The 25932-nt window shown below is 40.9% G+C and overlaps 1 protein-coding gene across 2 annotated transcripts in view; it reads right to left on the reverse strand.

Moving 5' to 3' along the window:
* The window catches only part of LAMA4 (laminin subunit alpha 4), a 137071-nt gene extending 111842 nt beyond the window's left edge, over window positions 1–25229 (reverse strand). The window contains exon 1 of one of the 2 annotated variants that reach the window (XM_081094524.1): window positions 24558–25229. In XM_081094524.1, the coding sequence (XP_080950650.1) occupies window positions 24558–24752 (195 nt within the window). In that variant the 5' untranslated portion in view covers window positions 24753–25229. The remainder of the gene's footprint in view (window positions 1–24557) is intronic. The other variant, XM_081094523.1, reaches the window with a different exon arrangement.
* Between the last annotated feature and the right edge of the window lie 703 nt (window positions 25230–25932).

The following is a 25932-nucleotide window of genomic DNA, read 5'->3' on the forward strand; positions in this document are numbered from 1 at the left end:
TTATTCATCTTTGTATCCTCATCACTTATCAGAGTGATTAGCAAATAGCAAGCAGATACTGAAAATATTCAAACCATGTAAAAACTTCGGCAATTTGGCAAATATCACAAGTGAAGATCTCTAATAAGAATGAATCTTTTAAATATAATATTGAGAATAAAAGCCAGCTGCAAAATAGAAACAATACAATACTGTATTTACATTGCATTCAAAAACATGTAAAATAATACTATTCCACACATTTTTGTAGGGATACACATATGTAAAGAAAAATTATAAAGAAACAAATAGGAATCTAAGAAATCAGGCCATTTAAGGGTAAAAGAGGGGAATGAAATTAAAAGAAGGCTTTATGGGCTTCCATTATATTGGCAATTTTATTCCTTAAGTTACATGGAGGGGATAAAATGCTTATGAAAGAAGGAAAGAAAAAAACGAAGGGAGAAAATAGAAAAGGAAAACAAAAGATCCCACTTAGGTTGGCTGGATATTGGCTTCCCATGTCTAGACCCAGTGAGGTCTCTAAAACACCATCTCTAGGAAGTGACTAATGTGGTCTTGACAATAGATTCAGATGCTTGTGCATAATTTCCCTAACTTCCTTGTTATTCGCTTATGTATCATTACCATCACACACAGTTAAAAAAATAAGCAAGGGAACATTCCTTTCTTAATTTGTTCTTCCTTTGTTTTTCATCTTGCAGCAAGCAGCTATCTCACCCCGTGTGGAAGCCTTCCACATGTCTGCATCTGATTCATTGAGCAGGTATCAGGCTACCTGTGCAGCCTGGAGGACTCTGGGGCACTTATTCTGGTTGAGGCTTACTAATTGAAAGCAGGGGTAAAAGATTCTCAGAGTAGTGCACACTACTCCAATTTTTCCAATGTCTGAGAAGCAAAAATGTTAGAATCCAAATAAGAAGGTTTACAGGCTAGATTTCTGTTGTAAGAGGGGATTGGGGGTCCAAACTCAGAGAGCCCTGTCTCCTCAGGGATTGAGACAGGTAATGATAGGAGCCCCAAGCATCCCTGGTTAGATTGGCAGAACATGGCAGAGTGACCCACAAGCTCCGGTTAAAGGTTGCCTTCTCCAGCCCTTCTGCAGCTGCAAAGGGGGAACAGGGAAAGATTGTGCAATGATTCAAACCAAATGAGGCTGAACTGTGGAATTTAAGATTTTTGTTCTCATCATTTGCTAAATATTTCGCCATTATTCCCTTACTTGAAAGTAAAATAATTTGTGAACTGAAACAGCTGGTTGCAACAGACGCTTTTGGAAAAGTTTCCCTCACCAGAAAGGAAATGAAAAAAGCTATGGATTTGTCATTGACCTAGTCAATTAGTCAGTCATGGGCCAGCAGGAAGAGAATTCACTATAGAAGGCTCAAATGAAGATAGAGAACAAATGGATGGTTTGCAGAAGTGTGGACAGGTTAAAGCAGCAAGGAATGGAGAGGCTCCTGGGGCCCAAGAAGCAAAGACATTTGTTACACTGATTCAGGGAGAGGCTAGAGATGAGAAGTAGAGGCTACCAGAGGAGCTGCAGTCTTGAGGAGGTTATAGCTTTTGCCCAAGAGCCAGAGCTGAGGCAGAGAGGGAATAGGGAAGAACTGTCCACCTCTCTCTTCTCCGTGCTGGCTCAACACAGGAGCCTGAGTGCTGCAGTCCATAGAGGTTGGCCTCTGGAGACAGAGCAAGGCAGGCAGAGCTAGAATCTATGGGAAACGAATGGGGTAGGTGCAGAGTAACCAACACACACCCTCATGCCCAGGGGTGTGGCAGGAGTACTCAAGTAACAGTAGGAGCTGACAGCTGCCAGCTCTTTATCTGGGGACTATTCAAATGGCCCAGTAGATGTGTGAAATGACATCTGATTGACTTTCTCAGACAGTCCTAGGCTAAGGGCTCTTTCAAATAAGTTGTTTTCACCAAATCTCTGATGGTTCATTAAAAATGTTAATATACCAATTAGGATGGTTTTAAACCTTGAAACAGAAGCAAAATCAGTGTTTGTTGGAAACTGGTTAAAGGTGATACCAGACATTCCTGTGGCTTTGTGGATTGAACTAGAACTGGGCCAAAAGTTTAAGATTATTCACATCCTGCTGCTTTTTAATCACACCTCCCCTGTGGCTCCACTCCTCGCTGTCTTTGTTGGTGGAGAGCAGTGCAGCTCTTTCCTGGTTTTTGCCTCCTTAGAGAGCCCTGTTCTTCAGCCTTCCTCAGGCATAAGGCTCTGACACAGGCAAAACCATAACCACATCCATTAGCTCCTCCAACATCCTGATCTGAACTTTACATTTCATTTAAATTCAATCAACTCTTGGGTGATAACTATTGTTTGTTGAAGTGAAAAGGTATTTTTAGCTGTAATTAGTCCAAACATTAACTTGGTGGTGACAACAGAATTTTAAGTGGTTTCAATAGGGGCCATTGTCAAGACAAAACATGAATATATACCATATACGTATAAAATAAGCTTTTTACAAGACATGATTTTGGAATAGCTTGTAAGGGACTGAAAAGAGCTAACAAATGGAATTCTATCCATCTTAGGATTGAAATTGCAGGATCTAAAGATGGATTGCACTTAACATATTTGGACTCTTTTTATCATAATTTATAATAATTTTTAAAAAGGTGACATACTTCCCCTGTTCAGTTGACAGAACATATTTTCAGGGAATCTAAATAGATAACGGTTTGTATCCAAAGGAGGGATCATTTTCAAATAATCAATTTTGATAGGTCTCTCAATATAAGGTGATAAATTACTTGTTAAATCAAGGAAATTAAGAGCATTTCATAGACAGGGGGAAAATTGCCTTTTAAACCTATTCTTTTTCTTATTCTAACAGCTTACAACCCCCCCCCCCCTCACCTCAATAACACATACCTGTATGTAATTTTTTTAAAAAAATTTGCACCCCAAATTGTCAGAATATGATGAAAACCTACTCTTGGGCATTTTAAGAAATGCACACATGTGTATCTATGTTCAAGTCCCCATTTGCTAACTATGCATCTGGCAGCCACTCAATAAATATTTGTGGAGTAAATGAATCAATCTCTCCTCCAAGTCTGCTTGCCTTTAGGATACCTGCAGTGTCTAGACCTCACTGATTTATCTCCCATGTGCACTTATGGGATGCACTACAATCTACAATCTGCAGTGGCCATAATTCCCTGGACTTTCATCCCTTGGAGAGAACTGGAGCAGTGGGAAATGAGATCATCTGGATGCCTGTTCCAGGTTTACCACTGGTGACCCTGCCCAGACTATTTAACTCTGGGTCTCAATTTCCCTTTCTGAAAAATAGTAGTGATCACTATATTATCTCCTAGAGTAGTTGTGAGGATCAACTAATGTGCATTTATTTATTTATTTTAAAATATATTCTTATTGATTTCAGAGAGGAAGGGAGAGGGGGAGACAGAAGCATCAATGATGAGAGAGAATCATTGATTGGTTGCCCTCTGGGCATATGCCTTTGACCAGAATAGAACCAGAGACTCTTCAGTCTGCAGACCAACGCTCTATCCACTGAGCCAAACTGGCTATGGCTCAACTAATGTGCATTTAAAGTCCAATAAAAGGGCATGGAAGAGCTTCAGTAGCTGTTAGTTTCTTCCCTTCCTTTTGGATGTTCCTGTGCCAGAGTTACTCGTTTTAACTGCAACACTTTCTTTCTTTGTGGCGCACAGCTTCACTATGACCCCTGAGATTACTGGCTAATTGTCTTTCTTCCTCAGAAGACTCACACCAAAAGAACAGAAACAAAATTTGTCTGATTTTTCACTATATCCTCAGTGCCTTGCATAGCAGGTGCTTAATGAATATGTATTGAATGTATCTTGGCATCACAGAATCACAGCATTCTAGAGCTGGCCAGGATCTTAGTGGTTACCTCATCTAACCTCTCATTTTAAATATTGGAAAAGTGAGACCGAGAGAAGTAAGAGACTTACCAAAAGTCATCTGCATAGAGCAGGTTAATGCCACGCTTAGGGCTCCTTCCACTATACCACACGTTTTGATGATGGTGAAGAACATAATATTGAGAATTGTAGGGTTGTGCTGTAGCTCATACATGTTCTGGGCTGCAAACAGGCACACTGTCTGCTTCTGTCTTTCCCATCACACCCGGGATAAAGATAAACTCTGCTCATGGTTATCAGATTTATCAAGAATCTAATTAAAATTTTCATTAGTACCATCACCATCATCAAAAGGTCTTACTACCTTTGGTGGTGTGCAGATCTGCTCTATGCACTGCCTTATCCCCCCGGCATGGGGGTAAGGAAATGGTAGTGGGGTGGGGTGAAGAGTGGAGGTGGATTAAGGGAGAGGGAACACTTTTAAGCCTTGCTCAGCTTTCCTCTGTGTGTCTCATTCAAGATAGGCAACATTGCCCCTCAGCCCTCAGTAATTGGTTTGGCATATGGCCATTATTTTTAATTTAAATATAATAATTTATAGCTGGTGTTTCAATTTTTTAACAGTTTCTATGTAGGGCAGATAGAAATGGACTGCAAAGCAAGAATGTAGATTACTCATTAGAGAAGGTGGCCCTTGTTAGGAGCTGGTTGTATGACACGCAGCTGTGTTCCTGACACCTCCTTTGTTCTGCGAGGGATCTGACAATGAGTCTTGGGAAAGGATGCTCCTTTGTGTAATACTCATCAGCATGTGTGCAGGTGTTTCCCTTATGAATCAGAAGCAGATGTCTGGTTAGGCAGAATGTATGACAGCTTGATATATGTCTGATCCCACCTAACGAGAAAACTAAGACCCATAAATGATACTAATAAAATACCATCACTACAATTTTGACTAAGCCATGAAACTAACACTTTCACCCTTCAACACTGAGGGAGGCTAGATCCTACAGAGGATTATTGATGAGTTCAAAACAGGATTGTGTGTTGACCCTCCATGCTTCCATGGATGTATTTTATGAGACAAATTTTGAGGCAAATAACAATGAGACTCTACTCCAAGTGTTTTTATTTGTAAAATGCAAGCAGTAGAATTCATTAACAATATTTTGCATCCTTACTATGTGTTAAACACCTAAAAGCCTCAGAAGAATGAATCTTCAGACCAAGATCAGCATATTTGAATGGTAGTCTGTTCAGGGACTCTGTTGACAGGGCCAATTTCAAATAGTTCATAAATATACCAAACAGCACTGCTTACAGAAGGCAAAGTAATTGAGTTACTATCCTGAACATTTAGCTCCTTAATTTGGGGAACTAATTTTAAAAAAAGCTACTCCAAGAATTGGTAAATCTATACTAACAAAATTTTAACTACAATATCATGAACTATTCATAAGCTACTTTATTCTTTTTAGAAAATGAATGATATTCAAGATTGGCACAGAATTTCCATTCTTTCCTTGTTATTTGGAATTATTACCTGTGATTTTTCTCCCTAACTTCCTTCCCCTAAGATTTCATTTTGTGATTCTGATAAAATACTACCTAATTTGCATATTTATTTCATTCAGTTTTACATTTATGAATGGCATAAATAATCTGCACATTTCTTTTTAGTAAAAATTCTGGAGGATAGTTTCAGAATCATTTCACGATCTGATATTATTTGTTTGTAGCTTTAAAATTTCCCTCCAAATACTGTTGTGATTCAGATAGTTATTCTGCTATAGAGTGTTTATAAAAGTGAAGCTAAAGTACACACACTAAAGTGAAAAGAAAATTACTGCAAAGGAGATGGCAATACCTCAAGTGCTACAAGTCTATTCTATTCACTGCCTTTTTGATGACAATAAAATACTACACATTTATGAAAGGAAATGGATGGGGAAGGCTGAGACTGTTTGATTTAAAGTCATTCTGTTATCTGTCATTCAAGGGGGGAAAATTGTGCTGATTTTAAAACAATACTCTAGTTACAGATGTTTCCAGACCCCTTCCCTGATCCAAGGAAACAAAATACCATTCAGCAACAAGCCCAGATTTAGAGATGGGGCTTGTTCCAATATAAACATTTCTTAGTTAGACCTTCTCCATGAAAGTGCAGTCAATTTTTCCATATACAGTGGGAAAGACAACACTTTTAGCTTAAAAGGCATTCTCGCCTACAGAGCCGAGCTCCTGGACTGGATAGCTTAGGACACCATGGTTCTCTGTTGAGGTCAAGCCAAATACTGATTTGCTCATCAGGATTATATGGCAGAATTATGTCTTGAGTGTATGCATGCTACAAACAGAATACTTGGCACTATTTTGGCTTCCAGTATTTGGTTTGGTCACACATTCATTCTATCTCTCTGTTTCATGTACCACTGTTTACCTGAGGCTTGGTTTAGGGTGTGGCACAAAGCAGGCATTCAACAAATAACTGAGGAATGCATAAATTATTTGTTAGAACACCTATGATACTGAAGGCACTTGGCCAGACAATTTGGGCAATCAGAATATGAATAATGGACACTGTTAGCCTCCAGGAGCTTAGTGGGAGCAATATATATATATATATATATATATATATATATATATATATATATATATCAAGATAGAAAGTTCTAAGGATCATAATATGAGAGGCACAGAGAAATGCGGAGAGAGTGAGCAAGGACAAGTTACTTTTAACATGAGGGGGTGGTGGTGAAGAATGGTTGTGTGGAGGAGGTAGCATGTGTGCAGGATTTTCTGGAAGGAGGAAAGCTGAAGCTGAAAGTCTGAAAAGCACAGGGAATTTTTTAGTCACTCCTAAGGTATGTTCTTTCTGTTATTGAATTGCATCCTTCAGTCTTGGTAATTTCTGTCAATAAAGGCATCAGATGGCCTTCCTTTGTGGGATCTTCTTTGGGAAGATTAGTTTAATATCAGCAATTAAACTTGTGTGACATTTTCAGCAACCTTCTGGCTTACAGTATACTCATGAGAAGATACCGCTCTCTTTCTGTACTTTATAGAAAACGCTGAAGGCATGCCCCAACCCCTGAAATAACTGCTAGGTATGCCTAGAAGCCTCCTTTGTTCTTTGTGGTCACCAGCACTTATGAGTGATTGTCACATAGCTTACAAGTTAGGAATTTTGGAATCGATAATAACTTCCAAGTTATAATTTATGCATAGGGAGAATGCCATCCAACTATAAAAAGACAGTATTTTTATTCTATCCTCTTTTATTCTGCTATCTAATATATGTTGTCCAAAGCGAGAAGGTCAAAAGAATGGTGGTGGAAATACTTAGTTTTGTGGCTCTCTGGGTAGCTACAAGATTGATATAATTGACTTAGCACCTACCAAGAATTAAAGCAAGAACCTGGTGCTTGGTTTTCAATATTCTACTGTCAATAGCCCAGTTACTGAACAGCTAAAATAGAGCAAAAAACTGTCCTTATTTAAAACTTTCACTACTATTTTGTTTTGTTTTTTTCCCTTTTTTGGAAATTTGTAGATTTCTTAGGCAATTTGAACTAAGCTCATAAGAAATTCATACTGACTCATGACTTCGAAGAGAAAGCACATTTTCTAAATGAACATGAGCTTATGTTAGTAGATTAAAAAAAGAGAGGTTGTAATAAAAGGAAAATCAGAACAGTTTAGATAATCTGAGATGAAGATATAATGTCTTAAAACTTAAAAAAGGATCCAACACTTTTTTTTAAAGTTTTCAAAATAACTGGATGGAAGAGCAAGGCAAAAAATATGCTCTAAAAAAAAAAATCAACAAAATGCTTATTTCCAGTGAACATTTTGGTATATTGCAGGTCCAAAAACACAGGTCATGGGAACAATGTACTTCATTTGCCAAAATAATCACAAATACTCTTTGAGAGTAGAAAGAGCCCAGCCCTTTCATAAAACCCAGAGATTTTAAAGCACCTTACAAAGAGTATTCTTCTTCCCTGATAGAGATTATTACTGATTTATTAAGCTATTTATATCATCTTATAGACAGTACTAGAGGCCCGGTGCACGAAATTTGTGAATGGGAGGGGGCAGTCCTCGCAGCCCGGCCTGCACCCTCTCGCAATCCAGGACCACTGGCTACTGACCATTCGCTTGTCTGCCTGCCTGATCGCCCCTAGCCATTCTGCCTGCCTGCCTGATCACCCCTAACCCCTTTGCCTGCCTGCCTGATTACCCCTAACCGCCTCTGCCTCGGGTCCCAATTCTGCGGTTTCATCCAGAATGACATCCGGAAGGTTTGGCTGTCCGGTCTAATCAGCATATTATGCTTTTATCATTATAGATCACTCGCACCATGCTGAGGATCCTCCTCACATCAGGGACTGGGGGAGAGATCAAGGGATGAGGGTGCCTGCTATTTTGAAAATAAACCATTGAAGGGGCAGCAGGTTCGAGGTGGCCTGCCTTTCAAAGACCTTCCTATTTTGCTGGCCATATGGGGTCTGCCCTAACCCCCTAAAATCCTCCTTATTTCCTCTCCTCTATTAGACTCAGGATACATCTAAGCAGATGTTATTCATGGGACAGTCCCTGGATTTTACCAACTATAGTTTTGCTGGGAATTGGGAGATTTTCTTTGAGAAGCAGGTATTATATTATGTAGTTCCTTGTGTTAGAAGAGTCAGGGGACTTGGGCTTCAAAATCAGCAGTGAAAAAGCCCCACAAATAAAATGGAGCTGTTGTGAAATTGGTTGGGAAGGTTTCCTTGGGATTCGACTGCCAGAGTAGGCCACTTTGGTGCCATCATATACTTCATCTTCCTCTTTAATTTTTCAGGTTGCAATTTCTTTGCTACATGATAGGAAAGTTTCTTGAAGTCATAGGGAAACCTGAAAGGTGACTGTGTGTAGAGGGAATAACAGACATGATGTGATTGGGAAATGTTTAAAATTATTTCTGCATATTGTTTTAAAACAAAAACATCATTGTTCATTCTTGAAATAGTGTTGTTTTTTTTTTTCTTTCTTCCTTTTAAGATCCAGGATGTGGTGTTTATTTTTACATGACCGACAGAAAACTCTAGCCGGAAATTCTGAAGTCTTATTGCACTTGAAAGCTTTCTAAGTATACGTGCCGAGAGCATAGTTTAAGGGGTCAATAGCCATATGGAACCAAAGCAAAAATCCTTGAAATAAAAGGCATGAATGATGTGATCATGACTTAATTTCAAAGTTTGGATAAACAGAATGACTAAAAGGCCAAGAAAACTTAGAATATTTTAGTAGTAAAATTAGGACTCAGGCATACATGGTGACATACTATGTAACAAGAAGGTGAACATGGGTATGCTCTTGTTTGATTCAGATGTTCCTCATCCCTATTACTTATTCTGCATCCATGCTCTGATGCAGAAAGGAAAGATTGCTGCTCTAAGAGCCAGGAAATGTGGTTCTGGTTCAAGTTCTAAAAACCCGGAGTTAGTGCCTAAACTTCTGGCTCTGGTTTTCTCCTCTTTCAACAGCATCAGTGGCACAATGATTTCTGGGCTCTTCCCATACTAACACTCAAGAAATCTATAAAACTTCCTTCTGCCTCAGTAAGGTACATGCTATGAGACTTCAGGCAAATGATTTAATAGCTCCAAGTTTCCATAAATTAGATTAATAACCACCTGGTTTGTAAGATGGTTGAAATCAAGGTGGAAATATGTAGACATTTAACTTGTAATGGGAGCTTTATAAGTAGTAACATTCTTTTTCTTTTATTTTAAGGGATTTGCATTTTTAAAATATATATATTTTTATTGATTTCAGAGAGGAAGAGAAAGGGAGAGAGAGGTAGAAACATCAATGATCAGAGAGAATCATTGATTGGCTGCCTCCTGCAAGCCCTCCACTGAGGATCAAGCCAGCAACCCAGGAATGTGCCCTTACTGGGAATTGAACTCTGACCTCCTGGTTCCTAGGTTGATGCTCAACCATTGAGCCATACTGGCAAGGTTCACATTATTTTTCAACCGAGTTAGTAGTTATTGCAAATTCCAATACTTGGCAGTTTGGAATAACATTGGTGCAACATCAATAGCTAATTTTTAAATGCTAAATGCTTCAAGCTATAGGTTGAGACATAAAGGAAGCTTTCCTAATCAATCAAAAGATCAGTTCTCCCTTGGTGTTCTGCACGTACGTCATAAAGCAAATAAAACAAGCTGCAGCTTGCCTCATGACACTGAAAAGTTTATGGTGTTACTTTTTTATTCAAATGAAAAAGTAAAGATAAAATACAGTTTTTAATAATCATTTTCCCTCTTTTAATAGACATAGTGGAAGTACTCATAGTGGAAGCATTTTGGCTTTTGGAGGTAAAGGACCATAGAGAGGTGTAATCCTGTGTTGAGGGAGAAAGATTAAGAACAATCTTTTTAAGCTCAGGGTGCGGGGAATAAACTGTGGTTTAGCTTCTAGGATAAGATGATGATCATGGTGATGGATTAATTGGTTTAGAAAAATAGGAACCAAGTAAATATCCGACTACTCCTTATGAGGTCCAACATATACCAGTTGTCTTGTCTACTCGCTACCACCCTATCCTTTTTCTAAAATTCCTTTGTTGTTTTGATCAGCACTCCCAGGTAATAACTGACAAAAATGGAATTTCCTAATTTCCTAGGAAAGGGCCAAAAATATCCTCAGACAAGGAACAGGAAGCATAAAAATATCTCTCAGGAGAGCACCAATTGTTTAGAGATTGCTAGCTCCTGTTTGGAGCTGCTACAGAGGAGCTCAGAGCAGCAGCAGCTCCCGTTATCAGCACCATGTCCTGGCCCTGAGGCAGTGTCTGTACTGTTGGGAAAGTGCCTTGGAGGCACTGATTTGAATAAGATTTTGGGTAACATTTTGGATATTTCATGATTGGGAGCTCCCAGCATAATGGTTTTCAAAAATATTAGAACACAGAAATCTTCTACCCCACACCCTAGTGAAATCTCATATGGAATTCATCTCTAAAAGAAATTTTGAAAGATGCTCTTATAGAAGAAAGCAGAGCCCTAACTTCTTGGTGCTCAGCCTCCCTCACCCCAAGTTATACCTGAGGCATTTCAATAAAACCTTAGCTTGGAAGCCACTGATTTAGTAGGCCTTATATTAAAATTTCTCTGAAGAGATTCCCCATGATGTAATAAACTTCTACAAACACCTTGACTTCATCATCTTCGCTCTCCGAATATATGGCAAAGATTTATTCATCTTGATATAAATCTTTGACTCCAGTATCTGTGTTTTCCTTTCCAGACCACGGCCACCACCCAAATCAAGGCCCTTCTCTCTCTCCTGGACAACTACCAATACACAGCATAGGCTACCCTCATGCGAGGCTCTCTGCTGCCTGTTGCCCAAGCCATCCAACAGCCTGTTTCCAGATTCATGTTGATGAAGCACAATTCTCACTGAATTTCTTTTCTGCTCTGGAATCTTCAATGGCTCCCTCTTGCCCAGTCCCAGTAACTGGGAGTTTATGCCTTTCTAGAAGAAATCCTTTGTCTTTTGCCTTTACTAATCCAGTCTGCTCAGCTTAAATATTCTTCAATCTAAAGATTCAACTCAAATGACATCTCTCCCCTGAAGTCACCTGTGACCTTCCCATCTGCAACCTTCCCAGCGGTTCTCAACCTGTGGGTCGAGACCCCTTTGGGGGTCAAACGACCCTTTCACAGGGGTCGCCTAAGACCATCAGAAAACACATATATAATTACATATTGTTTTTGATTAATCACTATGCTTTAATTATGTTCAATTTGTAACAATGAAAATACATCCTGCATATCAGATATTTACATTACGATTCATAACAGTAGCAAAATTACAGTTATGAAGTGCCAACGAAAATAATTTTATGGTTGGGGGTCACCACAACATGAGGAACTGTATTAAAGGGTCGCAGCATTAGGAAGGTTGAGAACCACTGTTCTAGACCCTCTAAATGTTGTGTGTTTTTTATATCAATTGAGTTGTATTACACTGTTAGTGCACTTGTTTTATCTCTCTGATCACGTTTATTCATTTTTGGAGAATACATGGCACTTACTTTTAAAAAGGCAGTGGGTACCTTTTTTTTAAAAAAACAAGAGAATATATTTATGCTGATCAATCAAGTGTCCCTGGACACCTAAGGAATACAAAGTGACAATATAGGACCCAGCACACTATTTTCCATATTTTAAAATATCTAGTTAGAATTCATTGTGACCTACTGTTTAAAAAATGTACAACTAAAATTAAAGGCTAAATTTTGATTTACTTTTGACCGAAGTAAATATAGAATCAGAACACTGAACATCTAATTTTACCAGAAGCTCTCTTTTGCAGTTATACATTACTTTGCCTCACTTAAAAAATGAATTATTGCTTAACGTACTTCACTTGGTAGGCATGGACTCAGTTTTGCTCCCCACTCCCCACCCCAGTTCCTATGTGTCTATTTGGAGACAGGGCCTGAAAGGAGAGAATAAAGGTTAAGTGAGATCATAGGATGGGGCCTTATTCTGATAGAGCTGGTGTCAGTATAGAGGTCCTCTTTCCCTCTCTGTATGTGCATAGAAGAAAGGCTCTGTGAGGCCTCAGAGTGAAGATCACTATCTGCAAGTCAGGAGGAGAGCAATCACCAGAAACCAACCCTGAGGGCACCTTGATCTTAAATTTCTAGCCTCCAGAACTGTGAGAATACAAATTCCTGTTGTTAAAGCTTCCTAGTCTGTGGTATGTTATTATGGCAACCCTGGTAAGCTAACACACTACACAAAATATTTCAAAACATGGGGCTAGAGGAATAGAAGAAATAGTAGAGATTCTTGAGCATGAAAATTTGGGGGAACCACTACTGTAATAAATACAGCCCCCCGCCCCCAGATTAACAATGGCCTTCATGAGTGACTGCTGCTACCACAGCTAGTCTCCTAGTCTAGAGGGCAGAGTCTACCTGTGTCCCATCTCATGGAATCGTCTGTGCCTCGCACATGCCTCTTAGCTCTTAATCATTATGTGTTGAATCAATAGCTCACTTATTTCAGACCTATTATACAGTGCTTGAAAATTTATAAGGAGTTAACAGCCTGTTTCTTTAGATCTGATAAATCCTTGCTGTTGCTAAACTCCCTTTCTTTTTATATTGTCTTTCATAGAAAAAAAAAGTTAAAAATAAACTGTTTTCTAAACCTTCACTCAGTTTCCCTATGATTGACATTCTCTGTCTAATCATTTCCCCTGAGGTTCTGCTTTTATTACATTTCAAATTCTTTCCTTATCCTTCTATCAAGTTCTTTTTAGTAGTAAGTCCCTATAGTAAACTCAGGATTCCACTGGAATGACTAATGCTTAGTTAGCACTGATTTAAATGTTCTTTACAGATTCCTCAACTACTAAGACCATTCTGGCATTCCTGGATGATATGGGGGACTCTTGTTAGCTGAGATAGTCTAAAGCACTCTGAGGTTTAAAAAAAAGAAAAAAAGAGATGCTAGATGCAGCGGTTCTCAACCTGTGGGTCGTGACCCCTTTGGGGGTCAAACGACCCTTTCACAGGGGTCGCCTAAGACCATCGGAAAAACACATATATAATTACATATTGTTTTTGTGATTAACCACTATGCTTTAATTATGTTCAATTTGTAACAATGAAATTGGGGGTCACCACAACATGAGGAACTATATTAAAGGGTCGCGGCATTAGGAAGGTTGAGAACCACGGTGCTAGAGGGTCATTACAGGACAAAGTTTAAGAGCTTGGAGCCAGATTTCCTAAACTATGACCTTGGGTAAGTTATTCAACTGATATATGACTCCATTTCTTTATCTGTAAAATGGTGCTAATAGTAGTGTCTTCCTTATTATATTATGAGAAATAAATGAATTAATAATACATTTATTAATAATACATTTAAAGTAGTTAGAACAATGCCTAGCAAGTGCTAATCAAAGGCGTAGGAATGAAAGCTACAAGGATCTTTGAAATCAGCCAGTTAGCCGCCCTGAATGGGCTCAAGGATAGCTGGTGTCCTTTAAGGCTGTTATGAAATAGCAAGGGGCCCTCCCGGGGCTGAGGCAGCATCAAGGAGACCTGGAATCTGCCAGGAGAACGTCAAGGCCTCCTCTGATGCAGGAGGAGGCACAGACCTCCACTTCAGAGCGCTTTCTTATAGGTCTTAATCTGTCCAGAAAAGTTCCAGCTTGAGGTCTAGCCTGCGCAATTTTCTCGGTGAGGAACTAGCTCTGCCATATTTGTTAACGTTATTTTTCTAGTCTAGGACCATAGACCATACTCCTCACGCCCTAAAGATACATTAAACTGAATTAGAAAGCCTCCCTTGTTAGCAAGAAAAACATTACAAGCTCACTATTTTCTGAAGAGTCTGAGCAACACCCTATTTCCAAGCAAATTCCACAAATATATTCTTCCCTGCCTCCTCTCCCCTCAAGGACACAGGGTCTCCAGAGGCTGTATTTCTAGACTACGGGTGCTGGGAAGTAGGCAGGAGTAGGAAACCTCCCCTTCATTTCATGTTTTCCTTAAAACCCCTTCTGAATACCTACTATGTGCAGGCCAGTAAGTGACATAACCTTTTCAGCTTCTTCAGATGTCTTAAAGCAGCAGTTTGCATTGAAGCTTTTTAAATTTTTATCCTAAAGTGTAACTTTTCAGGCCAGAGGCTAGTACCTGTGAACCCCTCACTAGTCTAACACAGCCTTGATTTGGTTTTATATTTTAGGCCTCCCTATAATTGCAGTGTATCCAAAAAGCTTTTCTTGGTTACCAATTTCTCCTGAATCTATTAAAATTCAAGCCCAGCTGCATTTTAGAGGCTAACACTTCTCATTCTTTAATGTGCATATGAACAACCTGGGGATCTGGTGAAAATGCAGGTTCTGATTCCTGAGAGGAGGCTGAGTCTGCACCCCTCACACATGCCCTGTGGTGCTGATCCTGCTGTCCTTGGGCCGGGCCACCCTTCGAGTCACTATGAGTTAGACTCCCCTTCCCCACCGCCAGGAACAATCAGGGCATTCACATTCCAGGGCAGGTTCCCTCACTTCCTGACAATTCTGACACCCAGAAAAGTCCTTGAAAATATCTGCTTCTGAATGCTGCATTCTGACCAATCGAGAGCAGATTATCGAGTTAGACTTCCTCTTTGTCTTATCATGGACAGCTATCCGTGAATGCTATAATGCAGTGATTTTAATGGATGTATATGATGAACCAATAATCCAGCCCCAGCCTTCCCTTCCTTCAGCACTGCATGAAATACATCCTCCTCTCTGGGCCTTCTGTCACATGCTGCTTAACTGTTAGGAGATACACTGACTTGAGTCTCCTCTCAGGAGTTCTCCATGCGCCTTACCTCTTCCATTGCCATGCTTCCTGTTTCTCTGTGGGGAGCTTTATGTTTAGAGTCGTCCTGAATGGTCTGGGTAGAGCAGGTGACAGCACCTAGGAACCCAGGTGTGGGAGACTACTGACAAACTTCACTGGACACACTTAGGTGTTTGCCGCTAATGCTGGCTGGGTAGCCTCTTGCTGTGGCACCTTGGGAGGGCTCATGTCTGTGGCTGGGGCAGTGCTCTGGCCTGAAACCTTCCTCAGCCCTGCACTTGGGGTTGTGAGGAAGCCAGAAAAAGGATTCCATAAAAACAGCCCCACCCCACCCGCCCCTCCAGATCAGCCTGCTTCCCTCAGGCTCTGGACTCTGAACTAGGGGTTCTAACTAGGACAACAGCTATGACTCTTGAGTGATTCTGTTTCTTAAGCCAGCCTCCCTTTAATTAGTATAAGTTTTGATCTATTTATTAGACAATTCTAGAACTCTGTTGCTAGGAGCAATAGTCTTTTTGTTTTGTTCTTTTTAGTCTGTAGAAACTGAGGCCCTGAGAAGTGAAGGGACCTGCTGAGGTGCCTTTAACGGGTGAAGGTGATCTGGTTGTTAGTGGCGTGGCCAAGAGCCAGCATCATTAGTTCCAGACTCACAGTGCAGTGCCTGTCCCACTGCACCCCATCCTGTGAGACTCTCCTACTGATAAATCAACTTAAGGACAAATAGAAACAATAAAAAGTAAAGTGAGTGATAGCATATTAGAATAAACAATTTTTCTCATATATACATACATATATACATATATATACTTTAACAGCTGATAGCTCAATTTTGAAAATGAAATATATTTTAATAAACACTGCCTTTATAATTATTCAAAATGTGTGTACACATTTCACATTTTGGGGGAATATATATATCTATATAAGTATAGATAAATATAGATATAAGTATAGATAGATATATATTCACTTAATTATCTCCAGTTCTAAAGCTAAGGATGAGAACATGAGGCTAGAAGTCAGACAACACTGATCCTGGCACGGCTGCTAAAGAGCTTTGTGTCCTTGAGTGAGGAACCCCCACCCCTTCCTGATACTCAGGCCCCTCACCTGCAGAATGAGGGGGCTGAATCTCAGAACGTCCTTTCTAGGGATAACATTCTATGATTCCTTTGATTTCATGGTCCAATAGGGTTATGCATCCAGCGATAACCACCCACTGGCTCTGCGTGCAAACAGGTCCCCTTTATGCTGACTCTGTCCTGCAGCAGAGGCTTCAGGGTGTGCCTCTTATGAACAGGATTTCAGGGTGTCTACTGACATTGATCATGACAGACAACAATTCCAAGGGAACAAAAAGGAATGAGGCAATAATCATGCACCACAGAGAGACACTGGTCCGTCTCCAGGCATTCAGATGCGTTCAATCTTCAAATAACAGGCATTTAGCACCTCACCTGTGACCTGAGAATTGACAGAATCACCGATGACAGAACCACTCTGATGCTTCCAGGACTCAAGTCACATCAGCAGGAAGGGAGGCTACGCTTAGGGCACTCAGCTTGTCAAATTCTATCTCTGTTGGTCAAGGGGAATCACACACATTGTGGCTGTGAAGCTTGAAGGGCACCGTGGAGCCACACTGCTGTGCAAGAAGAGGCCAGGCCTGATTTTAAGCTCAAGACTCGACTATGTGCTCTGGCTCTTATTGTCATTCTAGATGGTTCTACAGCCCTAGCATCCGATAATATGGGGCTCACTGGACATTTCTCTTGCCTTCTGCTGGTGTCTATAGTATGCATTCCTTTGGGCTGACATTTGGCTTTACGGAGCTGCTTAATTCAGTTTGCTGTGCTGCAATTCACTTTGTAACTAGACAACAGTATTGCATGTAACAGTCGAGTTTGAGGTGAGTTTTAGTCAGAGCATCTTTGATCTCTGGACTCCCTGATTTCCGTTAAAGTAATCATGCCACTCCATCTAAAGGAGGATATCATTTCAAAGTAAATAGTAATACACAAAATCTGCACTATGCTCAAGGGTCCTTTTAACTGTGGCGTATGTACAGCATGGATTACTGGGCTAGGCTGCAAGAGAACTGTGCTAATGCAACTGTTATTGTTATGGGGTTTCTCCAACTCATCAGTTCCCATGCAGTCATAAATGGAGATGTTTCACTCCGTTTAAGTAAACACTAGCTCACTAGCTTCCACCAGAATATATCACACAAACTAAGAAAGTCCTGGAAGTGAAAAGACGGTCCTATTGCACATGACTCAAAGTACATCTGACCACTCCCCCCTCCTTTTGTTTCTTTATGTCTTTTTTCTTTATGCAGAGGATTTGGGTTTGTAGATGAACATTTTCCCACTACCATTCAGCCTTGGAATGCTGTTTCCCTCAACTTTCTCATGAAAAAGACTTGATTCAGAGCCGAACTGCTGGCAGCTGAATTTCATTAAAACTTTGATGGGAAACTTAAGTTGGAATTACAAACATCTGTGGTTAAACTTCCCTTTAGTAAAGCATTTCCCAGAATTTAACTTTACCACACTAGGAGCAAAAAGAGAAACAGTTGGAAAAAAAAAGACTGCTCTTTGGCAAATGCTGGAGTAGGTATATAAATATTCTTATATGTGGTCACTGCATCTTGATGAACTAGCAGATTTACTTGTTTTAGAAAACAAATAAGTAATTGCAAATGCTAAGTTTTGGAACTTACAGCATGTATTGGTGATTTGATTTTAGCAGTCCATCGCCTTAACCACTCAGCCACCTCGTCTCCGTTGGTGATCTGATTTTAATGTTTTCTAATTGATCAAATGTCTCAAAATCATGTGTGGCCATCATTATCATTATACTTATATAATTACTTTGAACAAGGAAAATCCGTAAAGGGGAGGAGTGTTTTTGGCATTATATACGTCAAGAAACTGGCACAAGTCAGGTTTGAGAACTCAACTGAGAAAGAGGAAAAAAGGTTACAGTCCTTGTCATATCAAAGATACTATTTTTTGCTTACTTGTTTGTTCTTAGATTTTTGGGGATTTAGAAAAACTCATTCATTTATCTTAACTGCTCAGGTAATCCTAAAGCTATGGTCAAAAAACCATTAGGGATACAATAATTATAAAAACTAAACTAACAGTCTCTTTCTTCTCAAATGTTGGATAATCAGCAAATTTGTAAGCAAAAATGGAAAGTAATCAAAGTTACAGAATAAGAAAATTTAGATAAAAATAGACTGATACTACAAATCTTAACTTACAGATAGATCAAAACAAAGTAGAAGAAAGGGGTGAGGTGAGAGGAACATGAGAGAGAACCAAGGGCGGACTTTGAGTTAGGCAGGTTACGCAGATTTTATTTCACAACCATCTTGCAAGGCAAATGTGCTTCTGCTCAGTTTACAATCAAACAAACAGAGTCTCTGAAAGATGAACAAATTTGCCCAAAGTCAAACAGCTAAAAAGTAGTGGAGCTGGGTTCACAGTACATTTGTCTGGCTAGATGCCCACATTGTGCCTTTGATGAAAGGTGAACTTAAGATGTTTTAATTCAGAGACTGCAAATAAACTGCCCTCAGGCTGGATTGGGCCATCAGATGTACTTCCAAAGAGCATTTTTAAGAATTGAATCAACAGTTTCACTTAAGAATCCACATTCTGTCTTCTCTTGAGAAAACAGAAGACCTGGCAACACAGAGAGGTGGCTGCCCCTCTGGCAGGGGACCCCCTTCTCCTGTTGCTTTGGCTCCATCACTCACAGGATGTGTTCCTTTCACTGCCCACTTATTTTTTTTTTATGTTTAAAATTTTTTTTGTTAATCTTCACTCAAGGATATTTTTCCATTGTTTTTTAGGGAAAGTGGAAGAGGGGAAGACAGAGAAAAACATTGATGTGAGAGAAACAAATCAATTGGTTGCCTCCTACACAAGCCCTGACCAGGGCCTGGGCTGGGAAGCAGCCTGCAACCAAGGTACATGCCCTTGGTTGGAATCGAACCTGGACCCTTTGGTCCTCAGGCTGATGCTCTATCCCTGAGCAAAACTGGCTAGGACTGCCCACTTATATTTTGCTTGGACTCTACAAGACTTTGAGCTTTTTAACTTTCTCTGTAACATATGATCAGCATTTCCACTTCTGGGTATATACCCAAAAGAACTGAAAGCAGGGACTCAAATATATGTGTACACTAATGTTCACAGCAGCACTATTCACAGTAGCCAAAAGGTAGAAACAACCCAGATGTCCACTGACAGGTACATAGATAAACAAAATTTGATCTATACAGACAATTAAATATTATTCAGCCTTATAAGAAGTGAAATTTGGACACATGCTAAAACATGAATGAGCCCTTGAAGACACTATATTAGGTGAAATAAAGCTCACGAAGACCAAATATTGGCACTAAAGGAAAAATATTACAGATTCCACTTATATGAGGTACCTAGATTAGTCAAATTCATGACACAGAGAATAGAATAATGGTTGTCAGGGCCTGAGGGAAGGGGTTAATGAAAAGTTGGAATGCTGTTAATAAGTATTGAGTTTCAGTTTGGGAAGATGAAAAAAGTTTTGAAGATGCATGGTGGTGATGGTTGCATAACAATGTGAATGGACCTAATGCCACTTAAAATGGTTAAAATGCTAAATTTTATGCTATGTAAACTTTATGACAACTAAAAACCTTCTTTTGGTTAAAGCAGAGAACTCTGGAATTACAGCAAAAGCTAGTCTTTATATTCCAGAAATTTTGTAAAAGTTCTATAAGATAGACCATGTATGTATTGCTGTAGATGTTTTTTTGTTTATTTGTTTTTAATTCTCTACCTATTAATCTAAATCCTGAGCTTCTACTGTAGACTGTAGCATCATGTAGAGGAAACATATGCTAGAACATGCTTATAAAACCAAAACAAGATACAAGAAAATTCTATAGTTTTTAAAAAAGAAAGAAATCTATCAGGAAAACTCAGTGATATGCTGGGAAAAGAGAATAGAATTTGGAATCCCAAGTCTCTTGCAGGCTAGTCCAATAATCCATGCTGTAGACCATCTCCATCAATTTGCTCACCTGTATAATGGGTATAATTTTCACTATTGAGTACTAAATAAGATAATGCATGTAGGTTCATAGGACCTTGTAGAAGTCTGTAAGTGTTAATTATTTCCTTTCCTATTTGAGTAGTAGTTTAAAAAGCAGTTAATTGACAGGGAAGAGAAGTTATTGCAATTCTTTGGTAATCCTAAAATTTTATGCTCCCTATGCTACTCATCTAGCAAGTACTATGTAAATGATCTTTGAATGGCATTTCATATATCTTCATTTTAAGAAATTCTCAAAATGTTGTCTAAAATTATGCCTGCAGAGAGTTCTACTTACCTAACTACCTTTTTCTAGATACTCCTGCATAATCAAAATTACCTCATAAACTCCTTTATAGCTGTGTTGCTTACCAGGTAGGCTGCCAGGGCAAGTATTTTATGCCTCAGTTTCCAGGTTTGCAAAACGAGAAAATAACTATATTAGTCCCATTAAGTTGCCATAAGGGTTAAAGGAAATAACTCATAGAAAGTGCTTAGACCAGTGTCTGGCACGTGGTAAATACTCAATGGGTATTAGCTATAAGCCATGCTGTTATTATTACTACTGCCGTGACTATATTCCGGTCCTTCTAAAATAATGTTTTTAGGAATCTTCTTTGATGTTTGGTGAGCAGGTGACCAAGAGAAGGGAAAGGAAAGATAGTGAAAGAGATCTAAACTGTCTTTCAATAAACATTCTGCAATCCTTTAGTGGCCTGGCGCCCACTTACATGCTGGAGAATGGGAACCACCTATCAATAGTGGAAAGAGGCCAGAGGAAAAGTCCCTCAGAACCAGTTTAGTTCATGTGCTTGTTTTTAGTAGGTAGGTTTGTCTAGTGTGGGGAAAGTCAGGGGCCAATAGATTTTCTTGGAGGGAAGCCAACAACAATAGCAACACCCAGTCAGTTGCCAGGAAATGAATTCCGGTTTTCCCCTCTCAGGAAAGTTTGCTCATATTGTCAGTTATGTCCCTTATTTTCTCAATTATCTGCCAAAGGCAGTAACAGTCCCACGGCCTCCCCCCGCCTCCCACCTTGCTCTTCCAGCAGAGTCCCCACCCTCTCCTTCTGAGTCTGTGTGGCTTCTTTCCAGCTATGCAGTCTGGACCTCTAGCCTAGTGTTCTCGACCTTGCTTAACTCCTGTTTCTTTTTGATAAATCAGGATGTTACTTCTTCCCAGGACACTCTGACATTCTGTCCTTGGGAACTGTTCCCATCTCCACCCCTCCAGTTGCACATCTATATGGTCAAGAAGACTTAGTTTTGCTTGCTATACCTAAGTCTTGATGTTACAAAATAAAGACTTTCTTAAATGTGAAATAACAGAATACTGAATATACTTTTAAAAATCTCCTAGTTTCCCCTTTGCCCAACCCCACCTCCTAAGAATCACTGCTCTCATTATAAACTCATCAATAATGGACTCAATGAATCTCTTGTAAAAAAGCAGAAGGCGAGAACATCCTCCCAATGAGCACAGAGTCACCCTTACCCTTGGGTGCTCTTTGTAAAAAAAAAATTCTTTGCCTCCCAGGGAGAGCTGGGGCTTGTTTTGGAAGGAAAGGGAGGACCTTTCTCCTTGGACAGTCAGTGCTCTCCAACATTTTATCCAATGCTTGTTTCATGCATTTCTTCCCCTAACTCTCACTGTGCACCACAGTGTGCTGGAGTCCATGTCACAGGCGGAGGACCAGGGGTGGAGACGACACAAGCCCTGCTATTGAGGAACTTGGGAGCTTTAGGAAGGCCTTCAGCCAAGTGCCTCCCACTGCTGCATGTTGGCTTTAGTACTTTTCTTCCTTCCCTTGAAGGATAATTGAGGAATAACCATTCATATAAATCCAATTGAAATAAGTGAATTTATTTTTAGAATATCCTTCCAGTCACATCTCCAACCTCTCAGGAACAACATATTAGATGTGTCCATATACTCATTCTCTCTCTGTAGATATAAATACAGTCTCCTGAACCAATTCAGCAGGGTGGTTGTACCGTGTTGTTAAATCTCCGGAATGTATTTGGCTTAAAGTCTCCATACTGGCTATAAAGAGCATGGGAAACCTGACGGTGGGGGCATGGGGATCCTGGGGGACTGCATGCAGGCTAACTGGAGGCATTATGTGAAACTATGCAGTGGGAACGTAATGATTCCAGTCCCACCCTTTCTACATCATATATTTCGACCTTCCTGGAATGACTAATCATTTCTGTCTCTTTCCCTAAACCAAAGGCTCTGGTATCCTGAACCTATGAGACCAACAGTATTACAAATTTAACTCACTATAGAGTGTTCTTTCTGGCTGGAAGAATATAGACAGAGATATAGCAATATTAAACAAAACAGCACTGTAAAAAAAATTCTAAGAACTATTCCCAGATAAGTTTCTTTTTATCCAATCATCCATGTATTTTATAATAACAACAACACCACTTAGGATATATAAAGCATTTATACTATGTCAGGCACTGCGTTAAGCACTCTATATATTTTATCTGGTTTCATCACGATAACTGAATGTGAAGTAGAAATCAATAACTCCTTTAAACCTCAGTTTCTTTATCTGCAACTTATGCATCTATAATTCGCCCAAGGTAAAGAACAGATAAGTTGAAATTTGAACTTGGGATCATTAGACCACAAAGCCTGCAAGTAAACACTTTAGTGTGCCACCTTCCTATTATTTTACTGGACAAATGGGTATATAAAAAATTGTTCAGGGTCTTAACAATAAACTTAAGGTTCCCTAAAAATCCAATAATTATTTTGTTATTTTTTGTGGGGAAAAAAGCTACAAAAAGTATGCCTCTCTCTTTAGAATTAGCAGACAAAAATACAGGATGCCCATATAAATCTGAATTTCAAATACCCAATGAATAATTTTTAAGTTTAATTACTTCCCATGCAATATTTGAGACATAACCAAAAATCTATTTGTTGTTTATCTGATATTCAAATTTAATTGAGCAGCTTGTATTTTTTTCTGGCAACTCTATTCTTAAGTTAAGCATTTCAGGGACTTTCCATGCCCAAACAACAGGTGGAGACAATGCCTCTGGGGGTGAAATCCAAGCCTGTAGAGAAGGAATGCCTTCCTAGGACTTCCCAGGAGTCTCTGCTGGGCCCCCTGTCTGAGTGCTAAGGTGACCAGAAGCCCGGCCCCCTTTCTCCCCGAGGTTGCAGTTTGTACCACAATAGGACATTGGTATGCTCTAAGCCTCCCCACCCTCCCCACTTTCTTGGGCATGGGTAGGGCTCACTCCTGGAGAAGGGTCATCTTCATGCACCCTATTTTATCAGCAATAGTTAATACTACAGTTAAACTGACAATTAGTAGACTTAATAGCAATAATCCAGACTTCCACTCTGTTAGGAATGGTGTCAATCCACATAACAGCTTTGGTTTTATAGTTCCTACAACTATAGCTATAAGGTGTGTGTGTGTGTGTGTGTGTGTGTGTGTGTGTGGTGTTGGGTCGATTGCTCCTTCCTTTCCCATGAACTTAGATGACTTCATTTTCCACCTACTGAGCATCTCCCACACCCTGGACATGCTGTCGGCCGTCTCGCCTCAGGGGCTCCTAAACCACTTACTCTGGGTTCATTTTCCTTTACCCAATTTCTACCCTTTGCTAATGTCTTCAAATAAAAGCTATTGTAATTTAACACAATAAACAGCAGCTCTGAGTAAACATATCATCCATAGCATATCTTTATCTGCTGGCAGTTCCCTAACCGCTGCTTTAGTGCCCATCACCCTCACCCACCCCTTCACTCTCCAGGGAGGATCTTCTGTTTAGTTCGTGACAAAAGGATTGGTCTTGCCCTATTGTTCCCACTGTCCTAACCCGACAGAGCAGCAGGAAGCCAGTGCAGGGCACAGGCATCAAGTGCTGTGGCCCGACAGACAGGACTCTCCTGGGCACCAAGGGCAGAAAGTCGCAGAGGTGCAGGCAGACTGACTCAGAGGAGGCGCTTTGGCCAGTTTGAACCGTGGCACGTTCCAAAGCCTCAACTCTCAGCTCACAACGCCCCAATCCAACGTACACAGTAAACTCTTCATTTCAAAAGTTTCTGAACTGACCTCATCCAGGTGAAACTGAAGGGGGTTGGGGGAGGGGAAAGGGAAGGGGGAGGAGAGGGACAGGAGCGTGGCACGCACAGCCCGCGGGCAGGTGCCCAGGGGGTGACAATGGCAGGGACACTGTACCTCTGCAGCAGGCGGCAGCCTTCCGGGAGCCACGCGGGGCTGGCTGGTCTCAGGCAGGTCCTGTCTGCCAACCGCTGAGCTCCCTTCAAAGTCAAAGGGAAAAGCGTTGTCGTCCCTGGACGCCGCGCGGGAGCAGGCAGCGCCCCAGAGGAGCCACAGGCGCAGGACCGAACGCCAGGCTGAGCTCAGAGCCATCCGGCCGCTGGCATCCAGCAAGGCTTTCGGGGCTCGGCAGACGTTTGTCCTCGCTGGGACCCTCCGTGGTGCAGAGGTGCCTCCTCACTTCACCTTCCCTGCGCTCGCAGAATCCAGATGTGGGAACCCAAGGCAGCCCAAGCAGCAACTTAGTAAAAAAAAGAAGGCAAAAGGAGAGTGAGAGAGTAAGGGAGTAAGGGAGTCTCTCTCTCTCTCTCTCTCTCTCTCTCTCTCTCTCTCTCTCTCTCTCTCTCTCTCCCCTCTTCCTCCCTCCCTCTTTCTCCCCTCCCTCCCTCCTTCTCTCTCCTCTCTTTCCCCACGGTTTGCCTCTCTCACTTTCTCTCTTTCTCTCTCTTCCCAGAGGTTCTGGCTGAAGAACATACAGATGGATGGAACTCAAAGCTGAGCATCAAAAGGCAGACTGAACTGGGCGAGCCCGGCCAGCCTGGCCACCTCCTGTCCCTGCGGGGCTGGACTGAGGGCTGCGGGCCTGGCTGCCTTCCCACGCCCAGCCTCACCACTCCCTCTTTACCTTTAACTCCGGCCCGCCCACTCCAAGCCCGCCTTTCACACACCCGGTTCGGCTCTCCTCCCTCTCAGTCCCGAGCCCCTCCAAGGAACCCAGATGAATAGTTAGCTTTTGCCATTGCTTGCTCACATCTCTTAGTTATTTAGCCAAGGTGACTGGCTGTTTCATCTGTATTTAGATAGATCTTGTATGTATCCCTCTCGGCCCCTAGTTTGCAGGAAAGTGGGTGAAAAGGGGACCCTGGGGGCAGGAGCCAGAGGAAGATGATTTCAGATGGCAGAGGGGAAGGGCACCCACTTCCTCCGGCAAGGTTTCTCCTTTTTCAGAGATGGGCCGCTGCACCCTTTGTGCTAATATCATCCCTGGGGACTGACTGGCTACCCCTCTTCCTCCTGACAGTCCTCGCCCAGAGTCTTGGGAGAAGAATATCTTTCACTGCGGCCCTGGAAAATGACTTCATTACTCAAATGCATGAACTTTTATTTACAAAGAACATCTTGTTTTCATCCTAAAGAGGTGCTTTGTAAGGACCCAGAACAAGGCTTGCAGTGTGTGAGCCTGTCCAATATACTGCCCACAGCCCCGACCTCTTCCTCTGGGCCTGTAATCTCATGCCTACCACATCTGTCTGTAACCTTTCCAAGACTTTGG

The sequence above is a fragment of the Myotis nattereri genome (assembly GCF_964212035.1).
Source record: "Myotis nattereri genome assembly, chromosome: 6".
Lineage (NCBI taxonomy): Eukaryota > Metazoa > Chordata > Mammalia > Chiroptera > Vespertilionidae > Myotis > Myotis nattereri.